Source organism: Amblyomma americanum, chromosome 8, assembly GCF_052857255.1.
Source record: "Amblyomma americanum isolate KBUSLIRL-KWMA chromosome 8, ASM5285725v1, whole genome shotgun sequence".
In the NCBI taxonomy this organism is placed as follows: Eukaryota; Metazoa; Arthropoda; class Arachnida; order Ixodida; family Ixodidae; genus Amblyomma; species Amblyomma americanum.
This window is the reverse complement of record NC_135504.1, coordinates 115,026,345-115,044,858: the sequence shown is the minus strand read 5'-3', so window position 1 is coordinate 115,044,858 and position 18,514 is coordinate 115,026,345. Positions and strand designations below refer to the sequence as shown.

The 18,514-nt window shown below is 46.5% G+C and overlaps 1 protein-coding gene across 1 annotated transcript in view; it reads right to left on the bottom strand.

Annotated features, from left to right (window-relative positions):
* Positions 1-16,906, bottom strand: part of LOC144102685 (uncharacterized) — a 34,840-nt gene extending 17,934 nt beyond the window's left edge. The window contains exons 1-2 of the mRNA XM_077635885.1: positions 16,859-16,906; positions 888-1,131 (exon numbers count right to left, since the gene is read on the bottom strand). Coding sequence (XP_077492011.1) covers positions 888-1,131; positions 16,859-16,906 — 292 coding nt within the window. The remainder of the gene's footprint in view (positions 1-887; positions 1,132-16,858) is intronic.
* Between the last annotated feature and the right edge of the window lie 1,608 nt (positions 16,907-18,514).

Below are 18,514 nucleotides of genomic sequence, written 5' to 3'. Positions count from 1 at the left end.
GATAGGTAAGATGCTGTTGTCCCGCAGTAGGCTGATTTAGGCAGATGATGATGACGACCTAGCGCCTTTCATACCTAGATGACGGTCCCACGCGTCATTCTGATATTGTGAGAAAAATGCACACGCACTAAAAAATCAGAAAGGCACTTTGTTGACCTAAAGTGCGGTGAGGCGAAAGCGTTTAGCGCGGTGTTGCTTCCTCTGCCACTGATGTGTGGTGAAGATGATGATTAATGACTACACAATTGTTCGCTTCACGACACTTTCACTGACGTTCATTAGCGCGCGCACGCTTGGTTGCTGAAGACACAGGAGAGCGTTTAGGCGGCATGCTTCCAGATCGGCGCTCAAGAGGCGTCCTACAAGACTGCCTGGGGAGCACCTCTCTAGCACGATGGTGGCGCCACTACGTCACACGCATGCGCAGTAGGCTGAAGCGCAGGTGCATTTTCTGCTGGCGCCTTGGGCATGCGCAGTGCAATATCGTGTACCGAGTTCCCATTTATGACCTAGGACACCAACCACTGGTATTACTAATTTGCTAATTACTTGTTACTGTTTAACTGTGAGGATACTAGTCTGCTTATTTGGAGGAATGCGAAAGCATGTGTTTCGAGGAAATGAAAGGTTTTTGAGGAAAGGACGCAGTAGCTCTAATATCTCGAAATCTCGGTGAACACCTCAACCACGTTCGATTGGCAGCTATAGTGTGACACTTTGCTGCGAACATCCCCGCTTGCGAGTCATGAGCTTATACCGGCGGTATTGGGCGCCATTTTTGAGCCGTTTGAGAAAAAAAATTGGCTCACTACAAGGAAACTAGGGTTTTACCCACAACAGCTAACTGCTAGAACTGTGAAGCAGCGCCTCAGTTTTCTGTTTCCTACCTGCGGATGTTGACAACAAGAGCCCCCGATTCGCCTGGCCAGGCGGAGCCTGTCCATACGGGGCTTGTGCGTACGCTGCAGGGTCGTAGCCATACTGGCCGTATTGTGCGGGGTCGTATCCGTACTGGCTGTACGCCTGGGCGTACGCAGCAGGTTCGTAGCCGTACTGGCCATAACCTTGGGCATTAGCTGCCGGGTCGTAGTTAGCACCGTTGTACATGATGCTAACCCGGAAGCTGCTGACCTGCGAATGAAAAATGCGTGTCCCGATCATTCATCACGTATAGACCTTTTGACTTTTGCTTTTTTGACCGCAGCCATATTACCACTGGACAGTGTCAGCGGCGCTCTTATTGGCGTACTTCATACATTCACCTACGGCGTGTGCGCCGCACAGTCCAACACGCACGCTCGCTCGAACAAGGTGTCAACATTGAAAAAGGTTCGTAGAAGACGCGATCATTCAGTTATCTTCCTATGCAAATACACAACTATCATCATGACGAGTGTTACATAGGCTGCGCGTTAGGATTGATTACAAGCATAACTCAAGTGATGTGCTTGAATTTATGCTTGCTATGGAAGATAGCATCTGCGGCAAGTTCATTCCATTGCGTAGATATTCGCATAGAAATACGAACAATAGAGCAGTACTGAAATAATATGATTAATGACCAAAAACAGAATGTGCAGTGCCACTCAGAACTACCCCCTAACACGCTTGTTTGGTCACCTTCATGGAAGGTTTTCACTTTTCCCGCGGTAATGAGGTACGAAACCAGCCCTGATACGAACTGTTCGCGTTTTTTCTTGTTTTCAGACTGACTTGAGTTGAACCAAACAGCGCAAAAAGTGTACACACAATGGTCTTAGCTAATTCCGTTCGCTGCTATGTCTTTCCCAAGGCCATCACTTAATGGGCTATATGTTTGACTCGCCAAGGAGCTCTCAGCTATGACTTCATCGAGACAGACAACTATTATTGGCATGTGAGCTTCCTTCTGGACAAGCAATGACAGCCAAGAAAAGATTTTCTCAACTAAATGGCGCGAAATAAAGCACGAATGCTGGTGCTGGATAGGATTACGCTGCGGCATTTCGTACCAACCATGCTTATAAGTAAACACGGAGAAAATACGACATAGCTGACTTTAGGTAAGAGCGAAATTTAGTGCGTAACATTACGTGGAGTGGGGACTAAACACAAAAAGCAGAACATTATTGACAGTGGGCTGATCCTGAACGCAGAACTATTGAAAAATGCTTCACAGACACAGTGGGTTGGTTTTGACCGTAGAACTATTGAAAAATGCCTGAGACACACACCCACAACGAACTCATTGATCTAGGACCACAGTGTGGTACAAAGTGGCATAATGATCAGAAGCGAGATGCATCAATTTACCTCGAAAAGAAACACTGTGGTCTCTGGAGTAAATACGGGATAACCAGTTAGTTTCCTAAAAGCCAAGCAACAAGGATGCGTTTGTGTAGTGTGTGCGAGAGGGCGCAGTGGACAGCAGCGGTTTATTTTCGACCACGCAGAGTTCGTTTACATGCAATGACACTACGTTTTTCTATTTCGCCTCTGTTGAGATGCAGCCGCATCCGAGGGTCCTCGGTCTGGCGTCCATGGGCTCAGCAGCTGAAAGCAAGGAACGAGTGTTCCACTCACCAAGCCGATGAGTCTCGCAGGCGGCAAAAAGATACTCGAATCAGCTGAGCGATGCGGTTTCCCGTTTGTCGTAAGGCCTCGCTGAAGCACGGAGCTCTTAGAGCTCGACACTAGCAATCTTCTTCTTCTTCTTCTTCTCCTCAAGTAATATGGCACATACCCACGTGGGGGGGATTGGCCAAGGTATAGAGTAGAATGCCAATGAAGCATTTGCGCGGAGAAGGAAACGTCAGAAGACTGAATCAAGATAATCTTCTTCTTCTTCTTCTCCTCAAGTAATATGGCACATACCCACGTGGGGGGATTGGCCAAGGTATAGGGTAGAATGCCAATGAAGCATTTGCGCGGGGAAGGAAACGTCAGAAGACTGAATCAAGATAAAAAAAAATTGGGAAAAATAAAATGAATTCAAGAGGTATGAGTCATCCGGAATAGAATCAATCTAGCCTTTTTGGACATGCGAAAGAATTTTGTGTATAGCTAACAGGATAATCGATTAGTTGCACTTATGTAATCGTGAAGGTAGCCGCATACACTGCTTAACGGGAATCCCTTGGCACTCGCACCGAACGATAGAAGAACTGTAAGAGACAGAGGCAGTCCTAGTCTCGAAAGAGGAACCTCCAGATATTGCTTTCTCTGAACCGCGAACCGCCGGCAAGAGAGGAGAAAATGATCGATTGATTCAACTTGCCCACATGATACACAAAGGTTTGTCGCAGCGAACCCGCACCTGCATAAGTACAAGTTCAAGTGAGGGATTCTACATCGCAGGAGCGTCATGGACACTTCACAAAGCCTTGACTTACACCACCGGATATTCCATGGGTACTTTAGGTGTTGAAAGTCCACGGTATTCAGCAACGGATCACTCAAAGTGGCTGAAATATGTTGGAACCGCTGGAAACGTGAAGCTGCTAACAGAATGAGGTGAGGGACGGGATATATTACAGGTGCGCTGAGAGCTGACCTTGCCAATAAATCAGCCACCTCGTTAAAATAGACGCCTGAATGCCCAGGTACCCAGACCAAACGGATCTCGCGCACTGTGCTCGGAACAAAAAACCTAAGTGAACGAGTCAAGAAAGATTTTTCCGAATTTTGGAGAGAGACAATAACTGAATGTTGAGGTTCTCTTCTTCTTCTTCTCTAAAGTGGATCGAAGCTAAGATTCTGCGAGTTACGCAGTGGTTGGAGAAAATATTTGTAGCCTGTTTCACCTCGAGAGAGAGAGCGAGCGAGCAAGCCTTTATTGAAGGGGAGAGATTTGAGCTCCCAAGAAAAATCCGCTAGCATGCCACGCTTCGTGCGAACGAAATTCGGGAGAGAAACGAAGAAAATAAAAGTAAAAAAAAGAAAATTGAAAGAAGAAGAAAGAAGATTGAGATTTTGAAAAGAATTATCAATAAATAAAAACAACGTAGCCAACGGTGCGTACAAGTAAGAACAACATTGCACGAAAGGCGCAGCGCAGTGCAGGATGACTCACAGATAATCGTAGCCGCACTCAGTTATTAGACAGCTCTACCGGGATCTGACTGAGCCCTGTGAACCCTTTGATTTATTCCCGCAGAAGGAAAAAAGAGACAAATGGAGGTGAGAGGCAGCGCGCACCAGTGGAGTTCTTTCTGATTTAAAGCCAATAAACGACAAACAAAAGAGGCCTAAATGCTCAAACGAAAAGAAAACACAATTTAAAGAAAGACTTGTGTTTTAGAGAGGATCCCAGAGTCCGATGCGGAATTTTTTGTTGCATGATCCAAAAAAGAAGAAAAAAAGAAAACAAATAAGCAAAAAACGAAGAGACAAAAAACCTGGAGATGCTTGTCCAGAATTGTTACTAGTGTATCCAGGCAGAAACTAGAAGGCGATCAGGGTCTCACATGCAAGCGAAAACAGAACAGAAATAGCGGGGAATTTGAAACGCTTTCGTGGATAGTGCGTATGTTTTTGTACAGCAGGTACTGGTGACCGCCAACAGGTTCAAGGTGCCAAAAATGTTTCGAGTTTGGGGGCATTGATGGGAAAAAAATGTTTCATTATTCCGAGAAAGCACAACTGATTTGTAGGATCTCAAAACCGCGCAGGCGTGCTCTGTTCTCTCTAATGGCGCAGTCATCTTTCATAGTAGAGACAACCTAAATGCAGTTTAAATTTCAGGTGAGGATGAAGTGGTGTCTTGAGCTACAAAAAAACTTACATCTGAGGAAGTGGCAGGTGTGCCTCACAGCCACATCCTACATGGGATAAGCAATTTAAAATCCACAAACGCTGTTGTTTTACCCACGTGCTGGGACAGAGACCGGTATAAAAAACTGAAATAACAGACGTTGTTTTAATTATAATCGACGTTTCGGTTCGTCTGAAAGGGGTTTACTGCGCAAGCTCACCTAGCTTCATTTCCCACGTTTCGCGTAGGCGGCGAGCTGTCTTTCGCAACGGACCCTTCCTAGAGGTCCACTGCGGCACACCATTCAGCCGTAATATGGGAGTAATTACTCATTTTTATCCCACGCAATCGCAGCCCTACGGCTACAAAGGAAAGCTGTACACTTTTCTCAGAAACTATGCAGTTAAAGAAAACTTCGACCTGTTTCGGGGTTCGAACCAGGGACCACCCCTTCACCGGAACCGGAGCAGTCGCTCTAGCAACTCAGCTAACCGCGACGGCAAGCTTATGATAGGGCGAGAGCGAATTGATCAATAACTCTAATTGGGAACAGTGTTGGCCAAATGTCTAGGAGAATCCCCCAGGGTGGACTAGACACCCAAGCGCCGCCACACGGTTGTGCTTGGGTTGGTGCCAATCAGTAATTACTCCATTATTACAAATCTCCTCCACATTGGGGGATTCCTGATGACATTTGGCCAACCTTTCAGCAGTAGGCCTTTATTTTTCATAACCTTTTTTTTCTTTCAGGACAGTATTTTAAGTATTGTACTTGATGCATTGCCTGTCAATTCAGTTAGATAGCTGAAAATATCATCGCGGTTGCGTTCATCGATCAGCGAGGTTGCCCCCAGAGCGCTTAATCTTGCGATTGGCCGAGCCTCCCGCAGCCCTTCAGAAGGCTGCGCAGCTTTAAGATGAGCAGAGGACGGCTAATAATAGGGGCCACAAAGCTTCCTTTCCCTCTTCTCGCGTTAACCTCATCTAGGACGAGTAGAGAGCATGACAAATGACAATTAGCGAAGAACTTCACTCTCGCAGTCTCATTTTGTCTTCCGCACCTTTGACACGAAACAGCCGAGGAAACCCTCTCATTACAAAGCAGAGCGACGATATGGGCCCTAGGGCAACCGACACTTGCTATGTTTGTACCTTGCCGAGCAGTTTTCTATATTTATTTTTTATAGTTACGTCGTTTAGAGAAACGCTGCTGTCACAAATCGAAGTGCTCTCTTTGATAGCGGTCAGCGCAGTCGCCATTTCAAAAATTTTGTGTGCTTTAGCTTCCGTAGCTCCTTACAAATTAAACAGCAGTAAGAACTGCTTCAGTTGTACGTTCTGATAATAAGAATGATTGCGATTATTACTATGGTGAATCGATTTTTAACGGCGCAAAGACAACTTGGTGAAAAAGAGGTCCGATTAACGTCTTCTTGTTATCCCGAGATGAGGTTAAGAACTCTAAGGTATGCTTTGGAGACTTTTCGCGGCAGTTCAAAACGGGCTCACAGGCGCAAGACGGAAAAAACCTTAGGGATTCTTTTTTTCTTCCAAGTGCAGTCCTCATGAAAAGCTCGCGGGATGCCTGTGCTCAGTCATGAATTTAGTGCAGCTCTCTGTGGTGACCCAGTCACCTGCTATTAGTTCCAGCGGATGATGTGCTCAAGTGGTCTTATGCTTGCATATAATTTGAGGATTGACTTGTTAACGGCGGGCACGAAAATATTTTTTTTTCTACACACTCGCGTTCATAAAATTTTTCAGCCGTCATTTGGTAGCCTTTTCTTTTATCCATGTTTACATCGCTTGAGGGGTGCAGCTTTTAAGGAAAGCGCGAAAACAATTTTCTAGGCAGAGTGAACTCAACAAAAATGATGCCGAGAGAGAAAGACTTTATGCTTAACTTTATACTTGCTTCTTCTTATCAAATGAATCAAAATTCTTCATCACCCTGCGATATCGTTTCTTTTCACTTCATTCCACTCTACATTCCTGTCTTAGCAGCCGAATGTTCGTCTCCTGTTGGCCCTCAGCCCTCCATGCTCCATTTTAACGCGACAGCGTTAAGGAGCTCGTGTCGCAGAAAAGACGGCGTCGTCGGCGTCGGCAGCGTTGGCCGTGAGCGAAAAATGGCGCATCTCGGTGGACACCTGAACCGCGTCGTAAGGGAAGGAATTTTCCTTCCCTTACGACGCGGTGCGGGTGTCTAGCGAGAATTGTCAGACAGGCGTTATTTCCTTTCCTTAGAACTAATTTTCATTTCAAATTTCCTTCCCTTACTGCCCGGCTCGGGTGTCCACCGACCCTTTTTTAAATTGTCCAGTGAGCCACGCGTCACGCCGAACGGGCGTTGGCGTTCCGTGGACTCCTTGGCAGCGCTGCAACACGCTGTCGCGTCTCACTCTTAAAGACGAAGCTTAAGTGTCCTCCAAATTTTTAATTGGAGACCACTTTCCATATAATGCATACGAGGTTCATTAACGGCTTCAAATAGTGTCCTAGTGGTGAATAAATGCTGATGCTAAGCTCGGAAGCTGTCGTAATTGGCAATGTTGTGCTGCTCACTCCCTGACACATTCACCAATTGCGAAGCTATAAAAATGGCAGGATGCAACTGGCGGGCAAGCTAAGGACTACGGTTTCTTTGATCGGCATTTTCATGCATCGGTCTGCAGCAAGGATTAACTGCATGTTTTCGCTTTGGCATATTACATATCGATGCCCTTAGACATTTCCGAACGGCTTCTCAGAAACAACTTCACATGTACTAATTTCACATCTAATAAATTTGGCACTATATGCTCCCATTCTATAAAGACATATTTTATTATCCTGTGATGGAATGGCGCGAAAAAAACACAATGCTGGCAGAACACAACACGTGTGCGCTGCGTTGTTCTTCGAACGTAACGTTTTGTTACGTCACTACTTCATGTGAACCTAAGTAGCACCAAAGCCAAGGAACCATTCTCCTCAAATTTTTTTTCATTTTCGAAACTACACTCATCAAGTGCCTATTATTGCATTTCCTCGCCGTTTCTTTTCGGGAGTTATCTAACTAAAGCATCCTCTTCGCAGCAAAGCAGCCAATGGCTCCAAAAAGCTTGGCTCACCCTTTCGTTGGCTGTGGTCTTCTTTCACTTCTTATTCTCACTTCATACAGCAGGGTTTGAAGAGCTACGGTTTTGCGTGCAGACAGCTGGCGTGAGGCACGAATAATGCAGGCCGTGCAGCCGCCATTGAAAGGCGAGAGGTAAGCACACTTCAGTTTATTTGTACGACAAAGTCTTCGTGGTTGGTGAGATAATATTAGAAGCCTAGAAAGCCTGTGTGAGCCATGCAAATCATTTTTGTGGACCTGCTCTGAACATTTAGTGAAGAAGACTGACAGTACGGCAACAAAAGTTTTCAGTGAATATTTTAAATGAATGATATAAAAAAAAATGACAACATAAAGGTTTATCGCAGGACTGACTGCGTGTCGCCCGTCCTCCCTTTTGGTTTCGCTGATGGCGTTGATAAAAAATGGCAACAATTCTTATATAACATTTAGAGCCTCTCACTCCTGCTATACCCATGCTGGCGAGTGGTGTTGCGGGTCCCTTATAGCTCTGAGATTTTCGGTGATTTCAGATTTCAAGAAAACAATGAAGTCATATCTGTGACCTATGTATCTACTTATTTTCTCAACAAATTTTGTCATCACATAATCATCATCCTTGAGTAACTGGTTCTTTTTCAAAACAATATAGTTTACCCTTCAGATCGCGGATATGGTTATTCCTTGCCACAAGGAATTTAGTAATAGACGATTCGCTTCTTGGCTCGCCATCATTGAGAAGCTCCTAAACTCTAGACTGCGCCTCCAATGTCCAATGACGGAAAAAGCTTGAACTTTATCAATTCAAGCGTGAGAGAGAGATAGAGAGTGAGAGAGTCACGCAAAATAGGCTGTCTGAAACTCATACTACGTGTCTTTGTGGTTTACCTGAAACTTCACACATTTCGATCGTAGCTTGCCTATTGCTTAAGATTTGACCACTGGCCGCAGTTTCAATCTGCATGGAAATTATTCTGATACGCTTCCCTCTAACGATAAAAAAGAGCGACGAATGGCGATTTGTTGCCTGAATCTTTTCTTTTACTTTCCGCTAGAAAAAGAATAACTGTGCTCCTTATGTCCTCATTTATATTCGCTGAAGGCATTTATGGCCAACATACTAACTACAACCTCTGTCCGTAAAGTTCCGAGACTGAGTCTATTAAAAATGCGTTTAACATTAAAATATTTTGCGCAGCACTCCTTCGAAATAGTCTCCCTTGCAGTCTATAGACAGCTTCCAACGCTTCTTTGGGTCTTGAAAACAGCAGGAAAACGCTTCTTTTGGCAGGGCTGTCTGCTTCTTTGTCGTGGCGTCTTGAATGGGCTCCACGCTCCCCATCCAGCGACCTTTTAGGGCTCTCTTCACACGAGGAAACAGGAAAACATCGCATGGGGAGAGGTCAGGCGAGTAGGGCAGATGGAGAAGTACAGTAGTGCTGTGCTTTACGAGAAATTTTGTCACGCTTAGAGCAATGTGCGCCCATGCGTTATCGTAGAGAAGGCTCCATTGTCCAGATGCCCATAAATCAGCGCGACGGCGTCGCAGTGCATCACGCATATGTTGGAGCACGCCGATATAAAACTCTTGATTCACCGTCTGCCCTTGTGGGACGAACGCATGGTGTATGACACCTGTACCATCGAAGAAAACTGCCAGGATCATCTTTGTTTTGGTATTTTGTCGCCGCGCCTTTCTCAACGCCGGAGAGCTTGTGGACCGCCATTCGGCGCTCTGCCTCTTTCTTTGAGGATCGTATTGAAAACAACATGTTTCGTCTTCAGCAATGATGCTGTCGACAAATGCAGCATCCTTATCTGCCTCGGAGAGCAAATCAGCGCTCACTGATGCCCGCGTGTCCTTCTGGTCCTGTGTGAGGGAGTGCGGCACAAGTCTGGCATTCAGCTTTCGTTTCCACAAGTTCTCACGCAAAATTTGGTGGCAAGTTGTCTTACTAATGTAGAGAGCATCTGATAGCATGCGGGCTATAATGGTGCGGTCTTGTTGTACGATTTCTTTGGTCCGAGCCACGCTGTTTTCATTCCGTGAGGTTGAAGGGCGCCCCTGCCTTGTGTGGTCCTACACTGACGTTCTCCCCGAAACGAACCTCTTGTGCCACTCGAAAAGTCGCGCCCACGTCTCGTCTCGTTGCCGTAAGCGTCAAGAAGGAGCTCATACGTCTGTGTGGCTGTCTTGCCAACCTTCACACAGAATTTTATGCTTACACGCTGTTCGAAGTGGACGTCCATCTCCCCACATTCACTCACTGTAGAATGCGTAGACGACTATTGACAACTCGTTTTTCTACATGTAGTGCCTTCTACCGTGTGCCACAGCAATTAAAGTAAATAGCTCAGGTTAGCCCGAAAAGATGGTGCTACACATACGCACCAGCATTTGCTTTGAGGAATCATTTCTAGAAAAAAAAACTAAATCAGTCTCGAAACTTTATGGACAAAGGTTGTATTTACATCCTGGAAGTGTGCACGGAGACAGGACATAGCGGCGCAAAATAATGTTGCTATGTAAGCTACGACAGAGGGAGCAAATAGTTGCTTCTTGTTTCCCACGCGGAGAAATCACATACTGAACGCTGACCATCTCATGCTGATTGTTCCACCCTCACCCTCAGTCTGCTCGCAGACTGCTCGACATACCACAACTGAGAAGTTAGCGTACAAAGTCAGCAGTAAACACACACATCAAGCCCGGGCGGTAAAAAGAAAGGAATGTATATTTTTGGTGTGATATTTCGTATGCATGGTAGATTAGCTGAGCGGAGAAAACAAGAGTGCGGACGCCATTCGTGACGTATTGATCGCCGGTTGTTCGCCTGTTGGTAGCATTGTTCGTACAAGCGTTGAAACGACTCGAAACTATAAAAAAAATACGCAGCTAGTGTGCTAACAGCAAGCTCGGATCGATTGCTTCAACTGTCAAATTTCAACTTCCCATAATCGATACGAAGGAATGCTTCAAAATTCGCATGGCGGTTTTTGTCTTATTTCCAGAAAATCGCGTTCCTTTACGGTCAAAAGAACAGCACAGAGACAAAGATGTATTTTGACAAGAGTACTTTAAAAAATATTGAAAGAGAGCACTGTTAAAGCGATTTTTCCTAAATCTGATGCTTTAGAGCTCAGTGATTCTTGTTTCATCTGCCAAGGGAGCCTAACAAGAGCATCGCCAGTTTGCCTTGTCCCCTTCTTCATTGTAGGGCATGTTGTAGATGAAATGCACACACAGACATACACTAGCCAAACTGCGGCCCCGCATGCGCAGGCTCAATGTTTATTGTGATGAGTAGTTCATTTATTTTCCTCCAGTCGCACTATTGCTGATGTCGCACAATCTGTTGTTTTGCTCGGTTGGTGGCGAACACGTGTCTGTTTACGGTTTTACTGAAACCCTTAAGAGAGGTTTCTTAATGTGCAGCTACAGTGCAGGACACGGACCTGTGAAAGCAATAGCACATCTCGGCTTGCAATCTATCTTCCACGCTTCACTCACTGGGGGCAGGGGTTCTTCGGAAGTCGTCAGCAGTTGCCACGGTTTGTAAGGTAAATGAGGATAGTTACAATCATTAACAATTCGTGATTCCGAAAAGCCACCCTCTATTTTGCATTCTCTTTACTATGAACGCAAGCATAAACTAAAAATAAGTGAGGGTGTCCTGCAAGAAAACAACTCCCAAGAGAGTGGGAGTGCTTAAAGACAATTTCCTTCTTTTCAGAAACGCATGCTGTAATGACCGAATTTGTGTTTCATCTTGAAATCTTAGAAAGAACTTAACGCAATAAAAAGACACAGGAAGATAGACACACATAAAACATTAACAAGGCGCTGTGACTGGTCCATTGGTGCCAGCCTCTGCACTGCCTTATTATTCCGCTGAGTTCTTTTATTGACAATCTATTGGCGATATCTCACATATTTCGCGTATTCTTTAATTTTATCTGCCAGAAAATGTGCACGCAGCAAGCACCGACGTCACAGAATTGCTCTTTTTTAAGCGATATTTGTTGCCTCAAGGGCGTAGAGGGTGTACTTTATAGTGATGGGTGAATGAATAGGGTTGTAAAATGAAATAAATGGGCTGGCCCACCAAAACAAGTCGCAGAGTGAGCGATGATCCGTAGTCTGCCTACAAGCGTTATATGACAATGGATTGTTCGGCGAGGGAGCCGCTGCCGTCAGGTGCTGGCCTCTCATCGACTTCAATGCCGACCCAACCCGCAGCAGGTGGTAGACATCAGCCTCAAGATTCCTCCATTTGCAGACTGTACACCCGTGGCGAGGATATGTCTCTAAATTCAGGCCACGTTTCAGTTGTGGCAGGAGTGAGGGCAACTCAGACCCAGATCCTCCCACGCGCAACTTCCTCTGCACGGATAAGACCGCGGCGTGAGTTACCGCTAAGGGAGAGATGAGAGCACATGTGCGGCGCCGGAGTTGCTCTTATCTCGTTAAAAGCAGAGTGGCACTATGAGACGAGGCAAGGACGAGGTTGGCGTCGCTTGGCGTGTCGCAAAATCTACATGGCTCTACAACACAAGGAGGTAACGTGCAATACACACGATACGAATTGGCTGCAGCAAGCCTCCAGACCATGGATGTTGTGGCAAGTTTTTACAGTGAAGCTGTACACCTCTACCGTCGAAGAAAATTTTCGTGTCGTCGTCGTCAGCAAGAAACCCCAGGAGTGGGATAGTAACAGTAACCCCAACAGCATAGAAATCGTATTTCGTACTGATGGTAAAGGAGTCGTAATATATATATATATATATATATATATATATATATATATATATATATATATATATATATATATATATATATATATATATATATATATATATATATATATATATATATATATATATATATATATATATATATATATACACAGCAGACAAGGTGCGGAAAATGAAGGGCTCGTTTGACAAAACATATGAAGGAAGCCAACGGTCACCGAAACCAAGGTGCTTCGGGGAATGTGTCTTTTATTGTTATTTGTAGGGCTGTTTAGTGGGAGAATGATACTTCGATTAATCTTAAAAAAAACAGCTTCCAAAGCAGCAGAAAAAAACAACCATGCGGCGGGTTGGATCCGAACCAACGACCTCCGAATATCGCGTCCGGTGCTCTGGTATGTAAGGATTTTTTTTATCGACAAATTAATCGAAGTATTGTTCTCCCACTAATCAGCACTACAAATAATAAAAAAAGAAACAAACATTCCCCTATGCACCTTCATTTCGGTGACTGTTGGCTTCCTTCATATATATATATATATATATATATATATATATATATATATATATATATATATATATATATATATATATATATATATATATATATATATATATATATACATAAAGAATAAAAATAGAAAAAAAATCGGCTTCATGTTTAAGAGCGGTCCCGCCGCGGTGGCTCAGTTAGGGCGCTGAGGTACTGATCCGGTGTACCCGGGGTGGAGCCCGACCGCGGCGGCCGCGTTTCGATGGAGGCAACCGAGCCAAGCTGCCCGTGTGCTGTGCGATGTCAGTGCACGTTAAAGATTCCCACGTGGTCCAAATTATTCCTGATACCTCCACTACGGCACCTCTTTCTTCCTTTATACTTTCACTCTCTCTTTCATTCCTTCCCATACGGCGCAGTCAGGTGTCAGCCGATATGTGAGACAGATACTGCGCCATTTCCTTTCCCCAAAAAGCAATTTTCTTTTCTTTGTGTTAGTATATATTACCTCCGACTCCAATCCTTCCTTTCTCACTATCGCTCCGCTCTTTCTTTCCCCCTACCTGTCCTCTCCCTATCGTTTTATTGCCGCTAGTCGCACCTCAGGTGCTTCAGGTTCCGATGGCAGATGCCGCGGCACTGCTCAGCTGCCTGGACCTACCGGCCCAACAAGCCCTAGTTCAGCGAGCTCGAGTGGCGGCCCAGACCAATGAGGTCCCTGAATAAGTGACTCCACCTAGTACTGTAAGGGGAGCGACCCACTAGGGATTGCTGCCCATGCAACCTCTCTGCTGTTTTCAAATAAATGCTTTCACAGGCTAGCAACACCTGTTCCTTCCATTCTTATTTTACTAATAAATAGCCACTAACAACAAAACTTTAAGAGCTGGACGCGACAGCAGGTTGAAGTGTAGCCAAGGTGTCCACACAAGAAAAAAACCCATCATCCTTTCGGCGTGACGCCTTGCCCGTTGGACAATTTAAGGAAAGGAAATACGCCTTTCGCACATACTTTGGTGCACACCCGAACCGCGCCGAAAAGTAAGAAAAATGAAATGGAAATGTGTTTTAAGGATTGAAAATGACGCCTAGGTGTCTCACTTACCTGGGTGGGCACCAAAACCGCGCAGTAAGGGAACGCATATATAGCTGGCAAGTGTCGTCGCAGGAGGTTTGCTAGCGCATTCCCATAATATATGGTCGTGGGTGGCGTGCGTCCCGTCACCGCAGTGCGGGCATGCAGGGTCACATTCATCGTTTCTAACTAAACATAATCGGTAGGGGCTAAGCATTGCCTTAGCTTGTAGGCGTCTGAGTGTCTTGGCTTGCGTGAAGTGCAAACCGCATAAAGTATAAAGGCGCCTGAAAACAATGCGATTCACGGTCCTTCTCTCCATGTGTGTTTCCGGGCAAAGATTAGTGTTGCGTTTTCGTGTAGTTGTCGTAAGCAAAAATCATGCTAAAATTTAATGCAAACAGCATAGCTTCGCTGTCCCACCACCTTCGCAGCTTGGATTAGAGCCACATTTTTTTTTACTGTGAGGGGTGCGATGAAGTAGGCTTGTTAGTTAAAGGCCGTCGAGCGGAAGTCAATGCACGCCGTGGGGAGCATGGGAATGGCTGCCGCAGAGCAATTACTTGTTGTTTTAGAGCGATCACCTCCGCACTGGAAAAGGATGGAGGTTTTCAGGAGTCGGTACGTAGGTCTTTAGACCAAACTGGCTATAAAGGCTTTTCTTTTCGTGTCAGATTATTGCTGTTTCACTCTTCTGTGAATAGGTATGTTATCCCGTCTTGAATCGCTCACAAGCGGTTCCTGTTGCTCAAAGCTGCTTGGTAGAAACTTGGATAAACTGCAGTGGGAAAGAATGCTATCCGCACTAGGCAGCGATCAGCACCTAATTTGCATAACGCTAAACTATCGCCGTTCTAGCGCGAATTTATTGTTAAGCACACTAATTGGGACGTGCTTCTTCGCAAATTCAGGCAAGCGCAGCCTACACAGGCCCCCTTCGATCTTGACACCTGGATTATTCAGCTACAAAAAGACATTCGCCAACACACTCAAACACTCGACTCTACCCCAGACACCCGTGTTATTGACAGTAAGGTCGCCCACCTCCTCCAAGCACAGGACAACATAACGCAAAGCTGGAAAACTCAGAAGCACACTAGGAGACTAAAACTCAAACTTACCCGGATTCAATCCAAAAAAGAACACTGAAGTGCCACTCTTTGCAAAGCTAACTGTGCTCGGGTTTGTGACAATCTCCACGGCAATCTCTCCACAACCCGCGCTTGGCACCTGCTAGGGCACTTGCTAGACCCCTCGCAATCCAAATCCCAGACGTGCCTTAGCATTCGCCGCCTCGCTCACGATCATCGGCAGGCCTTCCTCGCGCAGGTGAAATGCATCTATAATACCCCCGGTCTCCCTTGCAAGTACCCAGATTATGCGGGCCCACCCCAGCCCGAGCTTGATGCCTTTATTACAGAATGAGAATTTCACGCCGCCCCTTTGAAATTACGGAATACCGCTCCCGGAGACGATCAAATTACCAATACAGCTATCCGAAATCCTGACGATACTTCCATCTCTGACTTAGTCAACTACTTTAACGAATGTCGTGAGGCAGGTACTCTCCCTGCTTGCTGGAAGCATGGAAAAATCATCTTTATTCCAAAACCCCACAAGCCTATCATCACTCTAGAAAACATCCGCCCTATTTCTCTTACATCCTGTCTAGGCACGGTCTTCGAGCACATGATTCTTGCTCGGCTGACAACGCACATGGAATATAACGACCTTTTCCCTACAGTATGCTCGGCTTTCGTGCGCATCTATCTGCGCAGGACGCCCTACATCGAATTACGCATGACGTGCTTGATGATTCCATCCCCCACCACACTAAAGCTATCCTGGCGGTTGACCTCACCAAGGCATTTGACAGAACTCGACACGATGCCATCTTACGGGAACTGCAGGCTCTACAGGTAGGCCCTAACACCTACAACTACGCTCACGCCTTTCTTTCGGGCCGCACGGACTCCCTGCACATAGGTCAGATTGCCACACCCCTTATACACTCAGAGAGCTCGGAACCCCTCAAGGGGCGGTGCTTTCTCCCCTTTTCTTTAAAGTTGCTCTCATTCCCCTAGCTCACAAACTGGCTCTAATCCCCCCCATAAAACATACCCTGTACGCTGATATTACCACATGGACCACTCATGGCTCTGACGGGGAAATTGAGCAAACTCTTCAGTTAGCAGCAGACACCATCTCTTCTCACGTGTCATCCATCGGGCTCGAATGTTCCCCCTCCAAGTCCACGCTCTTCCTAATTAGGCCAAAATCTGGCGCTAGCTTGCCCATCCAAATCGCTTTAAAAGGATCCCCTGTCCCCATCACACCCGCCCTCCGCATCCTTGGCTTCCACATGCAGGATTCTGGACGAAATAAACATACCCCTAAAAGACTGAAGGCCTCCACGCACTCCGTGTTGCACATTTTACGCCGAGTATCCTCCCTTAACAAGGGTTTAGACGAAGCGGACAACATGAAAGTAGTGCATGCATTTACGCTTCTATACGCAACCCCATATCTATATATTCTACACGCAACCTCATATCTCAAATTGAACCGCGCGGAAACCGAACGCGTGAACGCCATGATCCGCCTTGCGACTAATGCAGCCCTAATCCTACCTCGTAGCACTAACACAGCCAAATTCCTTGCACGAGGCATGCATAACACCATTCAGAACTAGTTGACGCGCACCTTCAGAAACATTACCTTGGACTTGCCGCGAGCGTCACTGGCCGCCATATACTCTCCTCCCTTCGCATCAACATACCAGCTAACCAGTCAACCCTTATAGCTGTCCCTCGACACATTCATGCACCTCTCGTTGTGAAACCCCTTCCTCGTAACGTCCATCCCCAATATCACATCCCTCGCCACGTAGCTCGCGCTAATGCCCTCCATATGTACTATGGGCAAGCCCACGATGCCGTTTGGGTAGACGCCGCATGTACAGCGCACGAAACGCTAGCAGTTGCCTACAATCCAACCCTACCTGCTCTACGCCCGAGGAGGCAGAGGAGACAGCCATCGCCCTAGCCCTTGCACATTCGGACGCCCAATACATGTTCAGCGACTCCAAAACGGCTCTGCCCAACTTTGCCGGGGGCAGGATTCACACCCCTGCCTGGCAATTGTTGAACACCCCTACCCAAACTTTACCGCGCAGGGTAGAGCTCCACTGGGTGCCGGCTCACTTTGGGAACCCTGGAAACGAGGCTGCCGATGAATTGGCCCGAGGTTTCATTTGCGGGCCTTAGGACAGTCTCGATCCAAGATTCTCGAGGGAGCGGGCGCACACATTTTCGGGGCTCGCGCAAATACCCAGTTTGGACCGTCGGACTTACCCCCCTCCCCATCCCTCTCTTACGCACTCTCGACAGATTCTCTTCAGACGCCTCCAGACCCGCTCTCTGTCATCCCCTCAGCTGTTATCCAACTATTGTGGCATATACCCTGCATGCTCCCTATGCGGTGACCCTCACGCCACACTCTCTCACATACTTTTCGGCTGTCCTGCTGACCCTCCCCCGCAGGGACAGCACGCCATCTCGAGCTGGGAGGACTGGGAGGTTCTGGTCACGTCTGCAGACCCGACATCGCAGCTTGCTGCGGTTACTCGGGCTGCCGACGTCATGTCCTGACACGACCTTATTGATGCAGTGCGGGACCGCGCAATGGCCCAGGGACCCAGCACGGTCTAAAACTCTTGCGAAGTAAAGTTTTTCTGTCTGTTTGTCAAAGCTGCTTATGGTACCTCTTTAATTGGCTCGCCTTACATGCTTAGCGTCATGTCTACTTGTAAATTTCAATGTAACCGGTAACCTTGGCATGTGTACATATGTAAATAACATTTTTTTCCAATCACCTAGATATCTTATCAAGGGCGACAAAGTGCAGTTGTTGCTTTGCAGACCTGAATGCTTACATATAAGCGCATATTTTAATGGAGCGATCCGGCAGACGGGCATCTTGTTCTCAAATTCTGGTGAGAATGAACGAGGACGCATGAGTTCATGTTGGCCGACGTATATCTTAGGTTTATTGTCACTCAGTACGTGTTACAAACTGCCAAGAAGGAAGATCTCTGTGGGCCCTCCACAAGAAGGAATGGCTTCAGTGTACCGGAGATGCCGGACTTTCTTCCTTTTCATCCTGGTTTCAATATATTCTTCACGCCGCGGTGGCCGAGTAGTTATGGCGCTCGGCTGCTGGCCCGAAAGACGTGGGTTCGATCCCGGCCGCGGCGGTCGAATTTCGATGGAGGCGAAATTCTAGAGGCCCATGTACTGTGCGATGTCAGCCCACGTTAAAGGACCCCAGGTGGTCTAAATTTCCGGAGCCCTTCACCAC